The following is a 9,652-nucleotide window of genomic DNA, read 5'->3' as shown; positions in this document are numbered from 1 at the left end:
TTTGACGGTTGGGGATTTTACACGCACTTTTTTTCGTGACTTTTGGAATTCTTGATGCCAAAAATTCAAAAGTTTCTTCTTGGTAATGAAAAACTCAATTTCGCTGGGAAATTCGGTCGAAAACGCGAGAAAATTGCGAAAAACTTAATGTGTGAAGGAGACGGATAGCTGTGAAATGCATCCGTCTCATTTTCTCTTCCACAAAATGTTCCAAAAAGGGCGCCAAATTCAAAAAGTAGTCAATCAAAGAAGCATATGAAATTTATATGGGGGCGCTATGAAGGGGGGTTCTGGGGGGAAAATGAATGTCGTTGGTGTAAATCGCTTGGTATCAGTAAACTCTATACCGAAATCATTTATTTATTAGAGAAGATTTTTTCAATATAACAATTTTTTATTAATAATTCAATACTATATTTTTTTTATCGTGCACATTGTAACAAAAAAAGATTTGGGAAGAATCTCAGTCCCTCTAAGGACTCGTCACGGCATATTTTACCAGCACGTTCAGCCGTGAAAAGCCTTTCCTGCGCAAGGAGAACTGAAATTTTCTTATTCCTGGCAAAATGTTCCACAGTGAGTGAACCCTCTTCACGAATATGTTGTTCTGTTTCCTCCATGACAATCTCATCGTTGTGGGAATCAAGTTGGAGAACCATTGCCCCACTAGGGAATTGCCTAAGTCTTATGGGTCCTTGCATTAGTTGACATGCACCTAGGAGATCCTCCGGTGAGAGTAGTTCAAATCCCCTGGCTCTGTTGACGCGACAATATACATCCGCAAGACTCATCATGCCACCTGCTTCGGTGATGGAGTCCAAAAGCATCTGTGTAATCTGTTGGGAAAGGCTCTGAAAGTACTCGATGTTCGTTGTGAAATTCCCTCGTGTTACAGGATCATCAATGCCCAAGCTCATCAAATAGGACTTAAAACGAATGGTTTCGTCTTCACTGATATCACCATCGTGATTTCTAATCTTGGCAGCAATACCCTTTGACACTGTTACCATTTCCCGAGCCATTCCCATGAGTTTCTTCAAATCTTGAAATGCCACAGCAATACTCTCATCTGTTTGTTTTTGTTTCTGCTGAATACCCCTTTCTATTCCAACAATTCCTGTTCGTAGTTTTATTCCTGGCTTTTTCTCAGGAGAATTCTCACTACTGCTCCCTCCATCTACGTTCCATAGGCGAGCTGCCACGGTCTCCTGTAGGGCCAGAATAAAAGCCTCTTCTATTCCATTCTTTCCGGATAGCTTAATATAACTCGCTGTGCTGTAATCCATTGGCCCCGGAGCTTTGTCTGCTTCAAGAGGTTTAAGTTGCACAATTACACGTTTCTTCTTGCCAAATATAAACGAACTCGCTATCTCTTCATCCAAATTTTCCACATACTTCAGATGCAGACACAGGACACGCATTCCTTGGGCAATCTGACCAGGACGTCCCCAGAAGAGTCGATGAGATGTCAGTACAACTTCACCCTCTTCAAAGTTTGTCTTCTCCTCACCATCGTAAAGCTTTATATTCTTCTCCTTGGATACAAACTGTTCAGTTTGTCCAAGGCGTGCTTCTCTGTATTCAAAGTGATTCATTTATGCACTTCTTAATCGTTCAAAGGGAAAAAAAGTGAAAACTAAAATCAATGTTTTCTTTTTTTTGACTCACATAACCTCATTAGATGAACCTTTATTATAGAGAAGAAGAAGAAGAGATGTCAGGTCAGTGTTTTATGATAACCAATAAAAAAGACGAAAGGATATAATTTTCCTAATCAAATCACAGATTTAAGAAAAAGTAATTAATTAATCATTCCTTGATTTTCATTATTATTTTGTGTGTAACATTGTCTGGAAAATTGATCAATGTCAAAGAAAAATAAAACAAAGGTAAGAAAAACTCTTGAACAAGTCACATGACAATACTTGGGCTAAGGTTAGCGGTTATATTTTTTTCTATGTGTTTCAGGGTGATTCAGGATCATCGGGATCATCGCCCAATTTCTCAGTATTCTTTACAGTCTTATTTTACTGTTTGCTCATAATTTTGCTGCCAATTATTGGATTTTTCATCTCAAAGCACTTCATATTTGACGGATACTTTCAATTGTCGCAAATTTCTAGCAACATCTACTCTGCAGTTGTGGCTGTAATTGCTTTGCATATAGCCCTCTTTTGCTACATATACCGCGCGTACTTTGAGACTGAGAGTGCCCCAGGGCGATTACATACAACCAAGGAAGATTAGAAAAGTAGAGAAGGATGGATTACGAGGAGTTCCGGGGGCAAACGGTGCTGGTAGAGTTGGAAAAGAAGAAACTCTATGGTGAATTTCAGCGTTACGATTCAAGAATGAAGTCCATATTCATAAAGAATGTAAAGGATTTCAACACCATGAAATACTACACACGCTCTGCAACATTCCCGGTACGTGACATCATTAGCATTCATAGATTTGCAAATAATTCAGAGGATGTCAAAGAGCACAACAGTAGCAGCGAATCCACAATCTCGAACAGCAACAATATAAGTGTTGTTCTCACGGAGGAAGAAGTCCAAAATATTCAGATGATAATTTGCAATTTTGAGTACATTACGCAGATCGACAAGAAGTACTTCCAAGCAATTGAAGAACTTAAGGCTCAAGCCTTTGTTTGTGGCAAAATTGCCGTAGATGTGATTGGAGGGCGCAAAGGGAGATTTTCACGAGGTTCCCTCCTTATTCTTGGTTCCCCTCGAAGGATCTACGTTGTGGATTTAATGAATTTAGGCAAAATTCCATGTGAAGTAAAGGAACTTCTCGAAGCACGAAAACCCCAGAAAATCATTCACGACAGCTGTGCCCTAAACGATTACTTTCTCAATCACGGTATCACATTGTCAACTGTCAGTGATACATGGATTGCTCATACTTCCGTAACCGCATCTACGAAATTAATAACTGTTAGTGAATGCATCGAGGAGCACTTGAAGCTACCCATGTCAAATCTTACGGAGAAAGAAGAGGCTTTATTCATGAGACGCCCATTGGAATTGGAACAGTGTGCCCTGGCAGCAAAACAGGTGGCTTACCTGCATCATCTCAATGAAATTCTCCAGGAAGCTCTCTTAAAGCGGTACTACAACGCCTGCCGAGCATACCAAGATGGCATTTCGCAGCATGATGATCCCGCTTTTGTCGCTGTTAGGGTGGGAACAAAAAATTACCAGGAATGGCTTCAGAAATTTGAATTGTTTTGAGTACATACATAATTTTCCTTTCATTTGTATTAATTTCATTTTAGTATTTCGAGGATCGATAATTTTAGCTTCAAACACTTGAACCTTGATATTCTATCAAAATTAAAAATTTTTTCCAAATTTTCTTTCGACAAACTTGAAGTAATTGAAATTTCCTACACCGCGGTAGAATTTAACACGTATTTTTACACAAAATTGTAAAATCCAATTACCTACAATGTCCAGAAAAGTTCTCATAGATTTAAAATGTTTTTTTTTTTTTTCAATACAGTACATGAAAACCACAAAAACTAGTCTTAACGGTTTGTAAAGTCTCTTGTAAAATCTATCAAACTTTTTTTTTATTGAGTGTTTCTACTTACTATATTTTGCCCTTTAGTTCATTTTGAATTATATTGTTCTTAAACCATACAATAAATTGATCTAGTACATGAACTTTAAAAGCTTCTTTTATTGCAAATGTATGTAAATCATACAACCAATAATCGCTAAAGTGTTCTGAAACTGATGAACAGTGACAAAGAATTTCTAGATTTTGCATAAAAAAGTTTTCAAAAAAAAATCACCATGTCAGAAATAATTACTCTTTGCATGGGTTTACCATAAAACGTGGTCTTTATTCGCCCAGATTATAATATAAAAATCATGAATACAATGTTTCAGTTTTGTGTGTCATGAATCAACGGTCAGTTGTGTAATGCAATCCTTCGCACGGGAATGATGATATCTGCTATGTCTTCTAAAAATGGATTCTTTGAGCAATTAATTAATTTTACAATTATATTGAATAGAAAAGAAAAGAAAGATTTCTCAAAATTTAGTGTCTGTACGTGCGTGCTTCATCCTCTTCTTTCTTCAGCGCCTGCACAAGCACCATACTCATAACACCATTTATTACGTGCATTAGAGCAAGAGCCATCGCCAGACCAGCTACCCATCCAGATTTATCCTCCAAGAACCACGTTAGTTCATCTACACATCCATGAAAGAAGGCATTTCCGGTGACAGAGTCTCTGCATTCTCGGGGTAGGGGATGTTTGAGAACAATGTAATCATTAGGACCATCAGCACCACAGCAACCAATCTGAGAAGGATGTTAATTAAAAATTTAAAAATAAATCTGGGAATTTGTGAATGTAAAGAAAGGAAAAAAAAGATTAGTCTTACAGATTCTTGTATCATCTTTAAGATATCTCGTGATGGTTGATGATGGGACGATGCCATGATGAGTCGTGTGATTGTATCGTAGATCATTGGCTGGACAAATGAACCAATTGTGCTGAAACTGAGAAGGATTGCTGCACCAATCGTCCCTACCAGGAAGCAAAAGCCCTGTGTGCCGATGAACTGAAATTGAACAAAAAAAATTTCCATGATAAAATTAAAAGCATATACCGCATATACATATGTAGTTCATAATATAATTTACCATATATAGCGCAACTGTGTGTTCCATTAGAGCACTACAGCATCCAAGGAAAGATGAAATCATAACAATAATGCTCACACCAATGAGAATGTAGATCCCAATGTAATATGCATGAATTTCGAGGATATCCACCCAATCGGCAAATCCGGGTTCTGCTCGTATCCAAACTGTTAGAGCGAAGAGAGCAGCAGCTACCATCTTCATGAAAAAAAGGAACTTATTCATCAAAAATGTTCCAGGAAAAAAACTTTGCAAGTGGATGAAATCATATCGTTAGCACATTATTTCCCAATGCCCCCACAATCATTCCTCCGCGGGTAAATGGATTTTGATAAGATAAGGGCCAAAAGTGGAGTGAGGCAAATACGAATCATGGGCGTAGGAATTTATTTTTCTTCTAATACCACCCAAAATTGTCGAAAATATTGTTAAAAAAAAAAGAATTTCTCTTACCCATGCACAAATATTAAAGCAGAATATCGTGTACTTGATGCAGGCTATCTGATTCTCCAACTTTGCAGCATTCTCACCCTGTCCTTGGCCCTTTCCCGCCATCCTTTTAACACTTTCTTTGCTTTTCTTTTTTATTTGTTAATTCCTCTTTTTTTTATTTCCTAACACAATCCACTCACTGTACAACAAAACAAGATATTTATAATTTATAAAAATCCTTTTCTTTTGCACAGCCCAGCACAGAGGTAATGTAAGACAATCACTTTGCACCTTGCAATCTAGAACTGGTAAGAGTTGGGAAAATATGACTCGCGCTTAGCAGGTGAAATCGTCGCCTCGCCCTAAAATTATCTCGCCTTTTTCCACACAAATTGAGGCTTCGGGTGTTCTTATCAGTGCTATTTCACAAGATAAGATATCATGGCGTAAAAGAGACAGAGCAAAATTGTTCAATTCAATTGTATTGGTAAGTAGCTTTATGTAGGTACGCAAGGTGTAGTCATCCATGTTCTTGGAATCCACATGAATCCTAAACGCAGAAGACTCAATGAACAATTTCCCACCAAAAAGATAAATTTTGTTTACTATCACACATAATTGCGACGACAAGCTTAACTATATAGGATAGGGTTACAACTGTATTAATAAGATAAAAGCTTTTTGAAGCTAACTTAAAGTAAATATAGGTATTAATTCATTGAACATACAGAAGAAATATTTCAATCACGATTTATAGAGAATTTATTTATAAAGAAATATTTCAATACTGTCTTAAAATAATAATTCAACCTACCTCAATCTTTTAATGCAATTTGCAATGATTTGTGGATTAAGCTTTTGGCTAAAATTATCTTCTTTTTCTGCGTTCTCACATGCACTCAAGAAAATCCTGGATTTTTCCACGAGAACAGTTTGAGAAGTTTTTTTCCAAAGCACGGAAATAAAATTGCCACCAGCTAGTAAGTAAATAAAGCTCACCAATAAATAATGGATCCTTCACAATTCTCGATGATGATCGTGCAGCTGAATATTACGAAGATCTATATAAGTATTTCAGACTAGATGTAAACTTCAATGAACTTTATACAAACGGGTGCATATCACATAATCATTTTACAACGACAACAATTCATTTTCATGGGTTTCGTGTCCTTAATCGGGATCCCGTGGAAAATCTCTTCTCATTCATCTGCAGCCAGATCAACCACATCTCCAGAGAAATTCTTCACAAAGTATGGGAAGAAAATTCGTGATTACGAAGGAAATGCTTTTCATTCTTCCTTGGCACAGAAGACTAATTTTATTTTTTGAGAAGTAATGAATTTGGCTGCAGTGCTATAGGTAATTTACAGAAATCCGCCGCACACATTATCCAGAAGGGTGGATTAACATGGTCTAGGGAACTACAAAAGATGGACTACATTCTACAAGAACACCCGTGCAGAATTGATGAGTTTCATGGGAATTTGACGCAAATTGGCTGATTGCATGAGACAAATCTTCAAGTTTATGGCCCATATGGCGTAAAAAAATTAAAATAAAAAAAACTCCATTTTAATACAAACAAACAGTCCTTTTCATGGCTATCAAACGAAAAAAAAATAGAGTTTATATTATGAAAACAACTAAGAATGTTGATGCACCTTTTAATAAAAGAAAATTATAAAGATTAAAATCGTTAAAAAGAGTTTTTGAACTGAAACGTTTTTTTTTTTAATTTTGATTTTGACTGTTAAAACATATTGCAATCGTGTTTCAATGTTTAATTGTATGTGTTTCAGCGAGTTCTTTATTTTATTGAAGTGGAATGGTGAATTAATTTTCTGATCTACACGGCACGTTTTGTATTGGAAAATTATCATTTCAAACTAGCAAACAAGCCCAGCTTTTAGAAAATTTGATGTGAAAGATCTGTTTTATGTAAGAGATTCAAACTGTGTCAATTGTGTAATGGGTGCGTTTCACCTCTTCTCAGCCAACAGTGCCAAAAGCTTTCAGCGGAGCTTTTTGAAACTTTAGTGAGCTTGGCGGGAAATCAAGAGAATTTGAATTAAATAAAGAATAAGTTGAGAAAATATTGCATTTCATTTTAATCAATCACGCAGTATTTTTTTTTTTCACTACAATTTTTGTATTAGCCACTCAAATATGGTCCCACCGGTTATGTATGGTAAACACATGTCGTCCATGTCGTCAAACTTTTCTGACGGGACGCCACAAAACATTTTATTCGCTCAAAAATCTCAGAATTTCTTGCAAATCTGTGCAAAAATCCCCCATTTGTGGCATCTGTGGTAACCAGAGGATGCACCTGTGAGTGTTTTAGAGTAATAGGCAAGAGTAAACTTCCTGGGTGTGCCGTTATCTCCAAGAATCAGGTTAGTTTTCTTAGCTTTTTTATGAGCCTCTTGGAGGCCCCCATGGCAGTTCTTTTGCTAATAAATCATTGTCCTTTCTTATGCCAGGATTCCACCATTCAAATGGAAGGGTTCGTCCAGCACTAGAGTGCGAGACTGAAAGAAGTCTGTGCGGATGTAGGTACATCGATGAGGCGTCTCTGGAAATTACGAGCATGGACCCCAAGAATAAGGGACAACGGACGGAATGTTTCCATCCCCTCACATCGCAAAGTGATGTCTTTGAGAATGTCACTCCGTTGATTCAATCTGCCCTGGATGGGTACAATGTGTGCATTTTCACGTACAAACAGACGGGCTCTGGGAAGACCTTCACAATGGAGGGTACTGAGGGTGAATTGGGCGTTATTCCGCGTACCATTGACCTTCTTTTTGATTCCGTGAAGAATTACAAGAGAATTACCCGGGAGTATGAGATCCGGGCAACCTTCCTGGAGATCTACAATGAGGTCCTCTATGATCTTCTCAATCCGAAGGCGACTGACTTGGAAATCCGCATGGTGAGTTGACTTTTCTTCTTCCCTTTTCTATTTTTTTTATCTAATTTTTCTTACAGATCAGCGCATCAAGCAAAACGGATGTTTATGTGAGCAACATAACGGAGAAGATTGTTGAGAATGGGCAACAATTGAGGGCATTGATGGATGCTGCCAAGCACAATCGAGCAACAGCCTGCACGGTTGGCAATGAACGTTCATCGCGCTCCCCACACGCAATTACGCGCCTACAGCTGATTGGAGTGCACGTGGGGAAGCAGGAAAAGTGTGTTGGAACCGTTAATCTTGTGGACCTCGCAGGATTAGAGTTCCCGAAGACCAGCACCCGAATGGAGGAGACAAAGAAGATCAACAGGAGCCTCAGTGAGCTCACAAATGTCATCATGTGGCCACCAGCAGCGCCTAAATTTTATTTTTAATACAAATTTCAGCTAAATCTATTAATTTTTTAATAAAATTAACTAAAAATTATTGTTTTTTATTTCCAATATTTTCAAAGTTTCCGTTTTTAACGGTTTTCCATTCAAATTGTGCGGCCAACTTCAGGTTTGTTTATGGTTTTGGTTTAAACAATTTAACAAAAAAAAGTTTTTTTTTTGCAATTTCCGGTGCAAAAAAGCGTCAAAATATCCTGGAAATCTCCAAAAACAATCCCAGAAAGATTAGGATTTGTGAAGCACAAGAGAACTTGTTTGAAACACCCGGAAAAAATGCCTTCTTGCACTTCCTGCCACTGCGGCAACAGGAAATGAAGTCAGATGACACGGAAGTACTTCTTCTGATTCCACCTGATTTCTTTCTTCTGCAAGATCCGGAGGAATCTACCCGGAATTCCCCTTTTAGCAGTGAAACAGAGTTCCAGGAAAAGCAGGAAGCCTTGGAGTACGCATATCCTGAACATTGGCAAGTGGGGCAGCAGCTGAGTGAACGAATTGAGGGTTCGGTGTTCTTTCTGCGTGAGATTGATTTATTTCTGAAGGATCACGGAGCTGAGAGAACACCTGGAAAGCAATCGGGGAAGTCTATAATCAATCTCAGTGACATTTCAATGGGAGATCTTCAATCCCTGGGCAGGAGTGGAGATTTTGAGACGATTCCGAGGGGGGATTTGCAGCATGAGAAGGCACACACAATGCACTGCAGAGGCACACAGAATCAATGGGTAAGGAGGATGAGGGGATCGAGGGATTTTGAGACTTCCACCCCGGCAGTTAATAGAAGTCTCAATTTCTCATCAAATGCCCAAGATGCTCCTCTGATCAATCTCAGTGAGCTCTTCAGAACAAGAATGAAGTGTTTCATGCAAAAATTATCCACCTCACAAAGGCAAATGACGACGTGAAGGAAATTACGAAGAAGCAGATGGAACAGCCTGGAGAGTTGAGCAACTTCTGCGTGAATTTCTGGTGCAGACAAAAGAGAAGAAATTCCTCTGCGATGTATGTGGATTCAGCAAGGGGCGCCTGAAAAAATTCTCTAAAATCATGTCATCCTCCGGATTACATGGTTTTTGTACCAAAAAATGCCCTTTTCAGGGCAAAAAAAGACATTTAATAAAGGAATTATGATGAACTTCTATGAAAAAAAACCATTAAAAATAAATTTTTAATTAATAAA

At 38.0% G+C, this 9,652-nt stretch overlaps 6 protein-coding genes across 6 annotated transcripts; 4 read left to right on the top strand and 2 right to left on the bottom strand.

Annotated features, from left to right (window-relative positions):
- Positions 1 to 373: 373 nt before the first annotated feature.
- LOC129796694 (vacuolar protein-sorting-associated protein 36) lies at positions 374 to 1,595 on the bottom strand. Its single transcript, XM_055838817.1, has one exon. The coding sequence runs from the start codon at positions 1,593 to 1,595 to the stop codon at positions 423 to 425; it is 1,173 nt and encodes a 390-aa protein (XP_055694792.1). The 3' UTR covers positions 374 to 422.
- Positions 1,596 to 1,774: 179 nt separating this feature from the next.
- Positions 1,775 to 3,682, top strand: LOC129796697 (vacuolar ATPase assembly integral membrane protein VMA21 homolog). Its single transcript, XM_055838820.1, has 2 exons — positions 1,775 to 1,889; positions 1,969 to 3,682. Exons 1-2 carry the CDS (start codon positions 1,866 to 1,868, stop codon positions 2,245 to 2,247), a joined length of 303 nt encoding a protein of 100 aa, XP_055694795.1. The 5' UTR covers positions 1,775 to 1,865; the 3' UTR covers positions 2,248 to 3,682.
- Positions 2,262 to 3,682, top strand: LOC129796695 (piRNA biogenesis protein EXD1-like). The gene has a single exon (XM_055838818.1). It carries the CDS (start codon positions 2,262 to 2,264, stop codon positions 3,237 to 3,239), a length of 978 nt encoding a protein of 325 aa, XP_055694793.1. The 3' UTR covers positions 3,240 to 3,682.
- Positions 3,683 to 3,831: 149 nt separating this feature from the next.
- Positions 3,832 to 5,501, bottom strand: LOC129796696 (tetraspanin-2A). Its single transcript, XM_055838819.1, has 4 exons — positions 5,122 to 5,501; positions 4,669 to 4,866; positions 4,407 to 4,586; positions 3,832 to 4,323 (listed from the first exon to the last, which is right to left on the bottom strand). Exons 1-4 carry the CDS (start codon positions 5,221 to 5,223, stop codon positions 4,057 to 4,059), a joined length of 747 nt encoding a protein of 248 aa, XP_055694794.1. The 5' UTR covers positions 5,224 to 5,501; the 3' UTR covers positions 3,832 to 4,056.
- A 1,832-nt stretch (positions 5,502 to 7,333) lies between these two features.
- Positions 7,334 to 8,454, top strand: LOC129795276 (protein claret segregational-like). The gene is made up of 3 exons (XM_055836362.1): positions 7,334 to 7,499; positions 7,587 to 8,038; positions 8,095 to 8,454. The coding sequence occupies exons 2-3, from the start codon at positions 7,694 to 7,696 to the stop codon at positions 8,452 to 8,454; spliced, it is 705 nt and encodes a 234-aa protein (XP_055692337.1). The 5' UTR covers positions 7,334 to 7,499; positions 7,587 to 7,693.
- A 242-nt stretch (positions 8,455 to 8,696) lies between these two features.
- Positions 8,697 to 9,652, top strand: LOC129796691 (uncharacterized). Its single transcript, XM_055838813.1, has 2 exons — positions 8,697 to 9,197; positions 9,362 to 9,652. The coding sequence occupies exons 1-2, from the start codon at positions 8,784 to 8,786 to the stop codon at positions 9,500 to 9,502; spliced, it is 555 nt and encodes a 184-aa protein (XP_055694788.1). The 5' UTR covers positions 8,697 to 8,783; the 3' UTR covers positions 9,503 to 9,652.

The sequence above is a fragment of the Lutzomyia longipalpis genome, chromosome 4 (assembly GCF_024334085.1).
Source record: "Lutzomyia longipalpis isolate SR_M1_2022 chromosome 4, ASM2433408v1".
NCBI classification, from domain to species: Eukaryota; Metazoa; Arthropoda; class Insecta; order Diptera; family Psychodidae; genus Lutzomyia; species Lutzomyia longipalpis.
Note: the sequence above shows the minus strand (reverse complement) of the source record. Positions and strands in the feature narration are given on the sequence as shown.